This window comes from Paramisgurnus dabryanus, chromosome 18, assembly GCF_030506205.2.
Source record: "Paramisgurnus dabryanus chromosome 18, PD_genome_1.1, whole genome shotgun sequence".
Lineage (NCBI taxonomy): Eukaryota > Metazoa > Chordata > Actinopteri > Cypriniformes > Cobitidae > Paramisgurnus > Paramisgurnus dabryanus.
The window spans coordinates 20,069,378-20,084,382 of NC_133354.1; the positions used below are offsets into that span (position 1 = coordinate 20,069,378).

The 15,005-nt window shown below is 36.2% G+C and overlaps 1 protein-coding gene and 1 long non-coding RNA gene across 3 annotated transcripts in view; both read right to left on the reverse strand.

The window, feature by feature from the left end:
- ppp2r2bb (protein phosphatase 2, regulatory subunit B, beta b) overlaps nt 1-4,354 on the reverse strand; it is a 61,577-nt gene extending 57,223 nt beyond the window's left edge. The window contains exon 1 of the mRNA XM_065287234.2: nt 4,100-4,354. Coding sequence (XP_065143306.1) covers nt 4,100-4,271 — 172 coding nt within the window. The 5' untranslated portion in view covers nt 4,272-4,354. The remainder of the gene's footprint in view (nt 1-4,099) is intronic.
- Nucleotides 4,355-6,077: 1,723 nt separating this feature from the next.
- LOC135776895 (uncharacterized) lies at nt 6,078-8,619 on the reverse strand. Of its 2 annotated transcripts, XR_010544220.2 has the most exons (6): nt 7,592-8,619; nt 7,442-7,502; nt 7,182-7,354; nt 6,870-7,091; nt 6,567-6,790; nt 6,078-6,468 (listed from the first exon to the last, which is right to left on the reverse strand). It is a non-coding gene; the product is annotated as an uncharacterized lncRNA (long non-coding RNA). The 2 variants fall into 2 exon arrangements; XR_010544219.2 differs by having other exon boundaries at nt 7,442-8,619.
- Between the last annotated feature and the right edge of the window lie 6,386 nt (nt 8,620-15,005).

Sequence of the window (15,005 nt, forward strand, 5' to 3'; positions counted from 1 at the left end):
AAATTGAACGTTCTGTGCATTCCCTCTTGACCACGTTGTTTGCTTGCACTGGTTGGCTATGCCGAAAACAGCCAATGAGAATATTCCAACTCCCGTACAAGGGCTACCATCGATTCGAACGTGGTGAATTGGCCAAAAAAAGGCAACCATCACTTATTTTAGTGGACGGTTCGAAGCACACCGAAAAAATGTAGTTAGATGTTGCTCAAAACCTGCCCGAATAGACCTTTCTCACAGTAACCGGAAATACGTAATCGTCGTGTAAGCGGAGTTCCTGTCAAGCGTCAACACACTAGAAAAACATAAACCCGGGCAAGTTTAAAATGGATCAAAGAGTCTACAAAACTTCGTTAACGGATTTGCCAAATATTACATTTGCTGATGTGACACGACTAATGGAGGAAAACTTTTTCCATGATAAATTTCTAGGTAAGTAGAGAGCGAGTATAACTGTTACTGAACTGTTAACTAAAACGACACATTATAAGTCTCGCCGGATAGCCTGAATCCACTTCTGTATACCTTCACCATCAACAGGGAATTGATGGAACAGATACGACTTTTTACATTGCCTTGACTGCGGAGGAAGTAGATTTCTGCGACGATTGCGTAGTTCCGGTCATAAATACGGAAGTTGTGAGAAAGGTCTATGGCGAACATCAGCTTGGTGTGTACCGTGTGTAAAGCTAGAAGTATAGTTCAGTTTTTACGCATGCAGGGTCCGCGTACAATTTGTGTGACGAGATTGTCCTCCAAAAATAACGACCTCATAGGTCGTTTGTCCAAGCACCTTAGTACGATGTAAAGTGACGTATTAAGGGATTAATGTCCTCTAGCGGCAGTAGCTTATACAACCTGTTGTTACCTTTTAAGGTTTTTGGCTTATACATCAGATTAGGCACATTAAATTTTATGAATTTGTAAATGTAGAAACGCTTTCATAAACATTTATGGTTTTAAGATATTTGGAGCATCTAACCCCATACTCAACCTTACCCAAAACCCACTTCTCAACCATATAAAACACAACACACAAGTAAAAGTACAGTCAGGTATTTATTGCATAAAACGGTATAAAAGTATTACAAACCATTCACGTTGCAAACATTGCGGACTGAAGGCATACGATTACTTTATATGAAGAACTCTGATCTGTGACAGTCAGATCTCATTCAAACATAAACCAGCCAGACGTAGTCGATCAAAAGAGCCAATAACGCTTCACATTTTTAGCAAACGTAATGATGCAATCGGTGACTCACCAAAGCCAATGTCTTTTTACAATCATAGACGACGTATCATTGCTTCTTCTGGCTGCAGTTTTTAAATCACCGGATCTGATATTTACAGCGGATTGTCATCACTTCTGCGTCTTTTCTTCAAATAAATCAATTGTTTGACCTCGGTACACTTGGAATATTTTAAGTATATTTTTAAAAAGTTGTGACTGTTTTGTATGCTGTGTTTATATCATATAATAAATAAATGGGTATGTTATTTGCCTTAATTTCCTAAATAGTGTAATGTGTAAAAAAAAAATACAATTAATCCTGGCAGTTTAAAAAAATCTTATCCCAGTACATGTCATCATAGCAAAATACCCCAAAATATCATTTTATACCCTAATATATTAAATTTCACCTGCTGCCAGTAGAGGCGCTAATTTAGTAAATGCATCAATTGGTCGTATTTGGTGAAATGAACAAACGACCAAAGCAATGGTATGGGTTGGAGAATAGGTTACGTGTAACACAAATTTCGTCATCAGAATTGTACACGCACACTGGATTTACACAAAAGTTGCACACACATGGACAGGAGAATGTAGTATGTAGCCTAGGAGATGCACTGCATATTCTTGCAATGCACATGCTTCTAACTTCTGTGTATGAGTAAAAAGACTATGCTTTGTTCGAGTACACATAAAAACAAACTATACCTCGGGCTTAAGCCCACATGTCAGACTAACAAAAAAACGATGCTTCTAACCACAGCTCAAGAGTTTTTTCCCCACTACTAGCAGAATCTATAGGTCAATCAATATCCAATCCTTTTCAGTCTTTCTTACTTGTTCTCTCAATGCTGTCTGAATTCTCTGGAGGGAAGACGGTTGTGTTTATTTTGCCTTACAGTAGCTTATCTGCAAGACTCTGTCAACAAACCTCAATGTCCTCTGTTTTGTGTCTTACATCAGTTTCCCCTTTCTCAGTACTGTTCTTCTACTAAAATCTTTACACCAAATAAATATTTGGTTGAAATCTACACACAGAATCAAAACAATGCACTTTCCACATTGATACACTTCCACGACTTTCGATGTTATGTGGATACTGTATAAATATTGCATTGCTGGTTTTATTTATTATTGTTATAATACGTTATCCTGTCACACAGTGTAAAATGCTATATTGAGGACAGGAACACTTGGAGCATTTTCATCCAAACAATGCTTTCAAATGTTCTTCAATATCCTGAGTCACAAGTTCTTTGATCCAGAACAGAAGAGCTCATAGAAGCTATTTGTCTCATAAAAATACAACTTCCTGGCACCATGATGGCCTTCGAAAAACAAATGCAAACAGGTTTGCGTAATACCGCTTAGAAAATGGTAAAGGATCCGATCGATTCAGGCCTGAACAGCTCGCATAGATGGAAACAGAAAGAGAGGACTTGTGCAGATACTCAGCCAAACCCACAATCTTCACAAGACTCACTTGGCAGAACCAACCAAAGCAATGATCATCTGCCATTTACATCCTCAGAAAAAAGACGGATCAAAGGAAAAGGATGTAGAGGAACGACTATAAGAATGAGATATAGCTGCAGGTGTTGTATTAAATTACAACTCCAGTATGTCAGCTACAGGAGGAGGATATCAGACCTAACGTTTGAGATGGAGTATGTGTGTTCGTGCAGAAAATCAATTGGGATAGTTCACCCCAAAATAAAAATTCTGACATTATTTCTCATCCTCATGTTGTTCTAAACTTGTCTGAATTTCTTTTTCTGATGAACACATAAATATATATTTTGATAGCACACAGCAGATAGTGACCATTGACTTCCATAGTAGGAAAAACAAATATAATGGAAGTATAATAAACAATAAAGAGGATATTTTGATAAATGATGGCAAGCACACAGTTGACGCAACCATATTTGTTTTTCCTACTATGGAAGTTAATGGTTACAGTCAGCTTTGTGCTGCTTACCATTTATCAATCTTTTGTGTTGTTAATCAGAAAAAAAAAATTCAGGTTAAGAACAACATGAGGATGAGGAAATGGTGACAAAATTTTCATTTTTGGGTGAACTATCCCTTTAAAGTCACAAGGCCCTGTAAAGGGAATGTTTACCCCTTATAGATACTGCTGCACCAGCAAGTCTTCGAAAAGCTGTAAATCCCCCTAAATACTAACAGATGTAGTAAATAATATAAGCCTGCATCATTGCAAATGTAATTTTGTTAACTGATGTGGTACATTTTTTGAATTTCAGACTTGAAATGTGCAAGTCCTTCATACCTGACTAGACTTTGAGATGTAATGTGATATTTTATTTTTCTGATGTCATAGTTTCGCTGGCATTTGTGTATTTTTGGGGGACCTACAAACACAGACCTTAGGTGTCCCAGATTAGGCAGTGTCCCACTTTAGGGCAATTTACTGCAATTAAACATTACATTGGATATTTCTTAACCTGACCCCTATGACTTTTATTGACGTAACGTCATGCACACAGGTTGATTCAATACTCACAATAACATTCACATTGTAATTTACTGTCAGTATTCAGATCTAGTCCGCTGTCGATCTGGACATTATTTTGGGCATCACAGTGGTCCTCCAACAAACATTTCTGGCCGTTATACGCGCAAGCGCCCTCGGCACCGCACAATGTTGTCAAAGTGGCCGATACACAACATTTCAAGACACAGTTTCAATGTTATGCAATCCCAATGTCCGGCCACATATTCCTAGTAAAATAACCTATCTCCCATTGCACTTTAAAAATGTATATCGCAATTACATCATTAAAATCAGTCAATATAGTTTTAGTGTGAAGTAAACACGCAGCTAAGCATCACTCGCTCACTTACCCTCAGTGTGACAGCTGGAGGAGAGGATGCTGCTCGGCGGTCTGAAGATATAAGGCAGGTACCGGGAGAAGCATTTCATCTTTTGACTTGATTCAGTCTGCGCATCACTTGATACGGTCCTCACGAAGACATAAATGCGGGTAAAATGCGATGACACGACCCGAGACTGCATTCATATCACTTTGTGTGAGAAAGACAGATGAGAGATCCATGCTTGTGTTTCCTGCTGTCGGCTGCTGGGCTGGAGGACGCGAGGATCTGGGATGTGGGAGGGGTGTGTGAAAGAGGAGCACCTGCCGTGCATCTGTCCTCCTACTGGTCAATTTACAATTTACCGCGTCAAATCCAGTAACGTTAAGGATGAACTCAGAGGATGACTTGAGCGTAAGCAATTTACTAATGGTTTCGTACTATATGCAGTACACTTTTATGTACCTATAATTTTTATGTATATACATATCGAATTCATTTTTTATTTTTAGTTTAAATCAATCATTTGAGTTTTATTTTATAATAGCGTCAGTAACTTTTGCGTCTTTATCGCCATCTCTGTTTGAAACATAAATTGCAAGTTACGGTCTAACTTACGTGAAAGTGACGTCAAACTGACATTCCCGCGAAATCGTACCCGATTTAGAAGCTTATCATTGTGAGTCGTCGTAAGGTAAGGAGACAGTTTTGAACACGAATTTGTTTACTTTCTCAATAATTGGGGATTTATTCAAGAAATTTCAGATGCATTTATTTGCTTGCTCTAATCGAAATGTTTAAACCATGTTTGCAATGAACGTATATGTTTTTGTTGCTTGATTCCAGAAATGGTGGTTATAAATCTCATGACCAGATAATTGTAAATTAGCTACTCTTTGCTCTTCCTTATGAAATAACTTATTTTATATCCATATTTACAATCCTGTGTAATTTCAGTGATTGTCTGGGGCCTATTGCACAAAACTAGGATAAGGGATTAAGCCGGGATATCTTGGTGATCCTGGCTCAATTGATACGTGATCCGGTTGCACTAAAGCTGGATAGGGGGCAGGAGGATATGTTATGGTATAAATTACCATGGAGATCTATTCTGTGGAGCTAGCCTGCTCCAGACCAGGCTAAATTCAAGGATCTATTTAATCTCATCCCTTATGTCAGTCAGCAATCACCACAAATGGAAACCAATAATTATTTCACTGCCCAATATACATTGTTATCACATATAACTAGACCCACTGTAATTTTATTAAATGTTTGTGATCATTAATTTTTATAATTTTGGATAAATTATGATTTTTAGATGATGTTGCTATCATTAGATAATTTACAGTTTCCTAAAGACTATAAGGCTATATATAAAATGATAGAACATTAGGGCCACAGAGAAAAAAAACAGACAGAGAATGAAGTCGTAATATTGTAACTTGTTGTTTTAGAGGAGGACAGTTGTTACAATAACAGTTGTGGGGCATTTCGTGGAATTGTACTTCAGTATGGTTTCAGAAACAAGGAAATACTTAATCAAATTGTTATAAGTATCAGGACTGTAAAAACAATATGCATCTTTCCACAGAAAGAACCAGCCTCAAATGTATGACTTTCTCCTTTCCTCGGTGTGGCCCTTATACTCTGTCGTATAAAATACACATTTCATATAAATATAAAAGCACAAAGTGTAACATTATGTTTCTTTATTGAATAAGGACAAAACAAAGCAGGTAAACCATCAGCTCCTTTCGAAACTGAAGTCACACAGTGACTTTACAAGATGGAAAGCACAGAATCAAAGCATACTGTACAACCAAAGGATAAATACAAATTCAAAGGTCTGTATATAACACACCCATGTCTGCACACTGAAATAAATGCAGGACAAATTCATGCACATTAACTGAACAGACAATTTCAGACAACTGAAAACAAGACAATTAATGGATGCAGTACCAAGCTTGTATTACAAACAGTATACACACATACACCACAAACATCAAAAAAATGTGAAAGCACACATACTGACTAAAATAATTCAACACATATTGGTCCCTCAACAGCCGACCACTGTTGTCATCAGGGAAGATTTCCGGATTGTCCCAGTCCATGGCTGGTGGCACTCTGGGTGCCCTCTCCTTCCTCAGGCAGGCCACATTGTGGAGGACACCACAAGCCACAGTAATGTCACATGCCCTCACAGGGCTGACCCTTAATTTGTGAAGGCAGTGAGAGCGTGCCTTCAGGAGGCCAAAGGTCATTTCAACTCTGGCCCTAGCATGGGCATAGTTGTAGGCCTGCTGTGCTTCCTGGGGGTCTGTGAAAGGTGTCAGAGAAAAACGGCTGGCAGCCTTACCCCCTGTCTACCAGCAACACACCAGAGAATTCACCTGTCAACACAAAATCTCATCATTACTAATAAAACACAGTGATATTGTTGACACAGCCATTATGTAAAAAGTGGTTATATATGGGTTGTGTGGCTCACCTTGTGATAGGCGCTGATAAGATTTCAGAGGTCCAAAAGATTCTGGAGTCATGGACTGAGCCAGGCCATTTTGCCAGTGTTCAATGGAAAAGATCAAAAAGTTATGTTCACCTGAACATTAATGCTGTAAAAAGATTTCATATTTACAAAATCTGCCTCATGGGCACCTGAGGGGGCTTTTATCCTTATGTTTGTGCAGTCCAGTGCACCAATGACTCTGGGTCCTGTAAAAGAAATGAGATTTTGTGATGGCTCCCAATGATGACTCCTTTGTATAGTACTTTCACAAGTTTGACATGATACCTTATGCCTTTTGGAATCCAGCGAGATGGTCTCCTCATCATCATCGCCGTTATGTGCTGATGAAATGGGGCCTTGACCCCATCACATTTAATCGGATTCATATTGAAGCTAGTAGACAAGACGTGCCAGGCCTACAGTATGCCTTTGATGGAGTACTCACTGGATCAGCATCGTCAGGTGCTCGTGCTGGTGGCTTTAACAGTAACACAGTGCTGCCAGACACTACAAGGCAATAGGCAAACAAAAGTCAGACAGTCCAAATAGATTCAATATGAATGTGATTGTGTCCCATGTAGCGATGGGAGAACATACCTTGTATGAAGCGGGTGGCATCTTGTGAGGGACCTATGCTTGTCTCTTTTCCCCCAGGGATCCCCTCCAACAGGCCTGCCTTTATTTAACTCCAAAGCTGGCCTCTGCTGGGATGAGGTCAGCTTTTGGTGACCCACCACCCGTGCCTTGTCTCTGGGTATTCTTTTTCACTGCTAAAACAGTACAGACAATGTGTAAGCAGGCACCTTCTGGGTACAATCTATGCTTGTGCATTATTAAGTATTAGTCAGGGCCCTTACCATTCTGCAGATTTTGATTTTGACCTGCTGCCATGTCCGTTTTGGCCCGATCATATTTAATCTACATCACACAACACCACACACAAAAAGAGAGACTTTCTTTAACACACAAGAACATTCAATGGAGTCACACTGCAAAAAATAACTTACTTTGTATTGTTGTCTTGTTTTCAGTAAAAATATCAAAAACTTCTTCAATTAAGATGCATTTTCTTGATGAGCAAAATGACCTAGGAAAATAAGCAAAAATATCAGCCAATGGAATAAAAAAATGTTTTAAATTAAGTGTTTATGAAAAAGTATATTTCAAGAAAACTTTTAATACATCTTAATTTAAGAATATTTTGATATTTGTACTGAAAACAAGACAAAAACACGAAGAAAGTCATTTTTTTGGAAGTGCAAGGAGCAAGTGACCTTGGGTCCTTTGAAAGGCGCTTTATAAATTAAATTGATTATTATTAATAGCTCATCTATTTATTCAATTGTTTCATTGTTTCAAAGCAGCTTTACATTAATAAAAGCAGAAAAAAAAGAAAAAGAAAAAAAAAACGGTGGACAACATAAGAAGCAGAGTACATAATGAGCGTAGTAATAATGTAAGGCTTTCATAATAATTTATTGAAGCCTTATCCAGTGTGATGGAGTTACTTTACACAATTTCACTCATATTTGCAGTCTATTTCAATAAAAAAATTACCTGTTTTATAATCAGAGTACAATTGCGTTTTTGGAGATGTGAATTAAATCTTTTAATTGTAATTGTGATGTTTCAGCGGAGCGGTGAGTGTGTAATTGTGCACTACTTACGCATTCAGGCGGTCTGCAATACTTTGGCACGCTTTTTCTCTCTGCTTTACCACTGTGGCGGTGTTGCCTTTCTTCTTAATTATGTCTTTTACCTCCTCGTATGGATTTGTGCCTCTGACGGGGAAAAGAACGCCGCTAGTTGCCATGGTGAATCGGTGAATCTGTGATCGGTGGCGGGGTCTAGTTGAGTGAGCCGTGAGCGCGCACCTATCCAGGATTGGTTTCACCTGGCTTGATGAATCCGTGTCTGATCATCCTGGCTTGGTCTTTGTGCAACCAATTAAGCGTGGACGCACTTGTTTTGGCTTCATTGAGCTCAGCTCAGTCATTTAGCCTGGATGTCTTAATTCTACTTTTGTGCAACAGGCCCCTGGAGTGACATTTGACCTTGTTTTTTTTTGCATTGTTGATTGAAGTGTAGGCCTAACCAATAAGTACAACACCAACAGTTGTGACTTGGCTATTGCAATAGCAGAATGACTCGAGGGTAATACTAAAATGCGTATATTTTATCAATTTAGATTTCAAAATATTACTAATAAAGTTGATGTATAATGAAATCCAGTTATATAGGTTTATACCATATTGTAAAAATGAATGTAATGACTTCATCTTTGTGATTTGAATCAAATAAAAAAATCAAAATCTTACATAATAAATTCAGTTTTATTATATTCAAATAGTCTATGACATTTAATTGTCATTTTGGACATCAGGCTACCCATCTTAACAACTTTAGTTTGTTGAGTGCTGCGATTGCAGAAATTCATTGTATATGAATCATTATATATTTTTAATTAAGTACACTTTCACATTACAGTGTCCACGTTACACATATTACATATTTAAATGGTAATAAAATGAATTACACTTACAGTAAAACAATATTGCATTTGTAGGTTCTTTACTATTCCTTATTCATGAAGGCTAATAATAACACCGTTAACAGAATATAGTGTAAAGTGTGGCCCATATTAAAATACTGGATAATGTCTTATAGTTACCGGTGGGTTAGCGGTACCAATAATTCATTGCCCACAATTTTAATTATTTATATGCAGGCATAGGTATTAAAGCTGGATTAAATGGTCTAAATATTGCTGTTTGTCATTGTGTATTCAGACAAAAACTCTCTTTGCAACAGAATAGATTTGTCTTGCACACAACTATAATGTAAACATGACCTTTGATGAGGTCATTGCCAGGAAGCAGCTTTTCATGCTCATCTTACAGTATTTCCTCTTTCTGACAAATGTAATGGTGTCTAAGCCAAAGACAAAAGGAACCTCACTACGTAGACACAGAAATGCAAACAAATGTAGACACATTTAGCATATCTGCTTTCCTTCACTGTGGTATCATCTCACATGTAATGATGTCTTTTTAAAAGCTGGAGCCTAATCGATAGCAGATCCCTGGGTACGAGGAAAAGGGCCATCTGTGTCTCTCATGGATCAGCATAAAAGGGTAACACTCATAGTGCCAGCTTGAATACAATGAGCAGAACACACACATTTATTTGTTTTTACAGAGCATCCACAAAACTTTAATGAGAGACAATACAAGCACACCATAATGACAACATTTCAAAGGTACGGGGCATTTTAGGGTATTCAAACAGTGCACATATTGCAACCAGGGTTTCTTTTGTGTGTGAGACTGTTAATCATGAATAATTCAATAGTTTGAATTCAGTTTGGGTTAAAAGCAGTGTTAAAAATAAGCATTATATTGGCAGGCCACTTATTAAATCACATGAAAAATATTTATTAAATGTAATAAAAATAAATAATACACTATAAATACACTAATATACACTTACGTGGCATGTTTGTCCACCCATGCAAAACTGATTATGCAAGTTCACCCTGTTACAAATATTAACACTTTTTAAGATGTAATGTAACACATGGTAAATAATCATGTTAGGCTATCCCAGTTAAACATGCAGGACATCAAATAACTGATTTTATCTTAGAGGTATATACCAAGATAGAAATGTGAACCAGAGGATTAATGTTGTTTCCTTGAGAAGGCACACTTCAGATGAAATAAAGTAAAATAAAATATGAGCCTGCCTGGTAATCATGTCACTGTTACTGTAGTCATCTTAACATGTTTTTGGAAACAATTGTGTGAAAATAAAGAATAATATACTAATATTAAATTAATATGAATAACTTCAAAGTAGTTTTAAACGTTTTGCTTTTCGGTTAGGTTTTTTAAGATGAGTGCTTTTATATCTTTATCAGTGTTAATTCTGTTGTTATCTAATGTAATCGGATGAAGAATATACCTCAAATAAAACCTTATTTACATGCGTTATCAAGTTAAGTACATAAAGTACATTTTTAGTTTAGCACTAAGAGCGTTCTTTATAATGTAGCAAACAATATTAAACAATATTATGCTTTTTTATTTAATTCATAATTTAACTAATGCAATTAAATAAATTATGTATTTTGAATTTTACCACATTAAAATTTTTTATATTAAAAATATGTTTTTTCTCTCATAAATCTGTTACTGTAACTTAAATTTTTCCTTCAGGATGTATTCTGGATCAGTAGTCTCAATGCATGCGTACTTATGTTTCTTATGAAGTTGTTTTTCCCCCTTTTTTCGTATATAAGTCGTGTGTAAGTGAGGGAAGGGTGTAATGGTTGTTAATGTAATTGTATGTTAAAACTCAATAATAAGTATTAACAAAAAAATTAAATACCATTGCAGTACAAATCGGCATCATTACGTTCTTTATATGTTTATGTTTATCAAAACTACACTATAACTGACCACTTTTCAATGTTTTTGTGAGTAATTGTAATCCAGTTACAGTGTTATTCTTTCCTAACACAAATTCATATTCCCTATAAGTCTGGGCATGTTTTTTGTCATTAATATAATTTAGTTTAATTCAATAATTTAAAGTGGCATATATGCGTGTTTTGGAAAAACTTTATTTGTTGCAATATTTCTCACCTATAAATGACCATTATTTACCACGGGATTGAATTTTATATCATCTTACAACATGAACGGTCAACCACATATTTACTTACAATTTTTCTGGGTTGCAACAAAATAATATTCACATTAATCTGACATAATCAAATGAAGCATGGCATTGAAATGAAAGCTTAAGTCAAAAGAGAGGCAATAAGTCCATAAATTAATAAATAAATAAATAAATATATATATATATATATATATATATATATATATATATATATATATATATATATATATATATATATATATATATATATATAATATTTATGTATTAACAGTGCACTTCAACTTCAAAAAGATTCATATATTACATATCTAAAATTAAATAAAACAATTGGGGTCACACAATGCCATGCACCAATACCTTCTGAGCCTGTAGCAAGCATTTTCTGTATCAGGTCGAAGGTCAGAGGAGATGCCTTGAGTATCCAAGCTTAAGAACTGAACTCCGTGGGCTGAATACAGAAAAGACGCCCTTGGAATTCAGTTCTCAAAGCCAAGACCTCAGTTTAAAATCCTGAAGTAAATCCGTCAATCATGCATGTGCCCTTTAACTGACCTAAGCAGAAAGTAAATTCAACTTTATTGGGGAAATAAATTGCTTATGCTCTGTTACAAAAAAAAAAACAATTTCATGTTCTTACAAGCGATCGTCATTGGATGTGATTAATGTTATTTGCATAGTAAAATCTGTCATTTTATGTCTTTGGAATTTTGTCTTTATTTCCTTGTTCCTCATTCATAGGCGTCATTTATTTAACATGTCAAGCAATTCAGCTATAAGTGTATTTTCTTGAAACTACTGCTTGCTTATAGTTGTAAGGTTTATTTTAGTTCCTAGCAAGAAATGAGAGAAACAAAATAAAATTCAAAATGTATACCAAACAGTCTATGATCAAGAATCATTTAAATTGTTTTTAGTTTATTACATTGAGGTGCAACTTTTATTACCTTTAACTTTCAATATGCTAAATAAACTTATTTAAAAATCACAACAAACTAATCTGACAGACTATAAACAAACAAACAAAAAAAGAAATAAAATTATGGATAGTAAAAATGATTTGACTACTAACAATAAAAATTACATTTACAACTTCGCTTCCACAAACTGAATTTTTCTATTACAGTAAATAAAAATAGATAAATAAATGTAAAAGTAAGTTTGTACGCAAATACCGTACAAAACACTCCCCGTATGCTGAATGTAGCTAAATCTTAAACATTTATAATTCTATGTATCATACAGTAAAAGGCCTACATGCAGCATTTTGTATTCTATGTGCAGAGAAATCTCCCTCATACACATTCACCCTCTATATTGTGCTTTCAGCTTTGGTCATTAAATTATTCATGACACTTTTTCGCAAATCCTTTACAAGTCCAGCGACCTCAACCCACGTGTGCATCTGTCAGTCATTTATCGTCTTAAAATCGCTCAACTCTTTAAACCTACCTTAAGATTCCCCCTTTTCTCACCAGGTCCACATCATCTGTTGCTGGTGAGTCATTTCGGTACCAGTACCAGATTGAGGATGCTGAATCATGTCGCTCGTGCAGCTGCCATCAATGATAAGACATGTGCAGAAAGCTCATCTGCCGCCTACTCGCTCTGTGCAGCATCCCTATATAAACCGATTGATTAGCCTTCTCATTTGCATGGGCGTTTATTCCACACTACACACAACATAGTCATGGGAAAGTCCCACGCCGGCTATCCATTTTGCACAAAGTGCAAAGATAGCCCTAATTGCACAACACACGGCCCATGATAATAGACCCACGTCACACTGACAACAGCAAAATGGTGTTGCAATCGTGTTTAATGGATAAAGGTTGATCGAATAACATTGTTTTTCCATCAATAGCCTGTTATTGCAGACTAGGCTACGTGTAGGCGACGTTGGTGTTGAGAAAACCCCAACCGCCAGAGGAGGAGGAAATGTTGGTTAAGTATTTGATGCACCATTTCCGCTCTGTAAAGTCCGTGGGTAGAGACGGGGAAATCCTAACCCTGTTCGGTTTGCCAATCAAGAGCGCGAGATCTCGTCCTAGCTATCGCAGTATCACTGTTATTAGACTAACATTTTTCACTTTTCGGATTTGCAAGAGATTTATTTTCCTACTTTCTAACCACCAGCTCCAAAGCCTTGCAAAATAGCAGGCGTTGTTTAATAGATGAAGATAAATGTACTTTATGGTTTGGGCATGTGTGCAATTATGTGACACTTTTTTTTTCTTTGTTACCCTATGTTAATGTATGCATTCAAAAAGCATTTGATTGTTTTTACAATAGCAGATGATTGTTAAAAAACATTAAAAGTAAGTTTGACATTAGCCATTAATGGTGCACACATGCATCTCATGTCAGTAGCCTCATCTTGCGCCACTGAATCTTCACTCTCCTCTCACATGACAGAGGAAATGACTCAGAATCTCACCCTGACTCAGTCTGCAGATGACCTAAAGTCATAGGCCGCTCATGACGGGAAAACAACGTGCAAAACTGGCCTTTAAAAGTGTAAACATATGCAAACCAGCAGAAACTCTAATGAGAATGTATTACACCATTTTGAAACATATAAACTTCCCTGCATATGTTTCCAATAATAATTAAAAAGGGAAGATGCAGTGAATTTTTTTTGTTTGAAGGCCTAGTTATTTTCTACCTTCTAGCATTTGATTCGATTTTTAATAGAACAGAACAGAAGTTCACATAAATATTTAACATTATAAATCAAGGTTTAAAGCACAAAAAATGAACATTTTGGTCATAATTTAGTTGTTTCACACCTTTATAAATGTCCTTGTCCTGCAAAATATAAAGAAAAATATTGTAATCAAGCAGGAGCACCATTGACTTCCATAATAGAAAAGCAAAATTCTATGTAAGTTAATGGTGCCCCAAAACATGTTACAAACATTGCTCAAAATATCTTCCTTTGTGCTCAGCAGAACAAATAAATTTATACAGGTTTGTAACAACATTCAGGTGAGTAAATTAATTTTTATTTTTTGGATGAACTATCCCTTTAAATATATTGTGTATAGCAGTTCACACTCTGCACTAAAATAACAAAATCTAAAAAGTACTCAAATACTGGAATAGATTTTGTAATCTTTGAAAACCTTTGAAGGTATTTCCACGTCAAAAACTGTGACAGTTCCTGAACTGCTAATTTTGATTTTCTATAAAAATCCCTTTTGTCTAATCTATGTTTGGGAAATCGACCAACGAGAAGCAGGCACCAAAATAAACAGGTAGGGGGATTTCTGGCTGACAAACACTCCTGTTGATGCCCATATATGAATAAACATACATACTGATTACTACATATAAATATAGATATATAAAACGCACTTAATATCTACCTTTGTCACAAACACTACTAAAATGTAAAGTAACAACCCGCCCCGCCCGCCTTTGAAACAGCAGTCAACTAGCCAATCAAACGCGCTATCTACTTGTCAATCATCACGGAAGGCGGGGTTTTCTAAGATGCATTGTGTTTAAAGGTTTGGAGAATTCTGGAGAATTATAAATCTGAAAATGGCAAAACTTGATGAAATTGATTACAGCATCTTTAACAACGCTGTACGATAAGTCGTGTCAAAATATTTATGGAAACACATTTCAACGTCACGACTTTCAATGCGGAAGAAACAGAGTTCTCATGTCTGATTGGTCAGTGGAGAGTTTTCTCCTCTCCGATTGGTTGGAAACGTGCGCGTGCAAGATCATGCG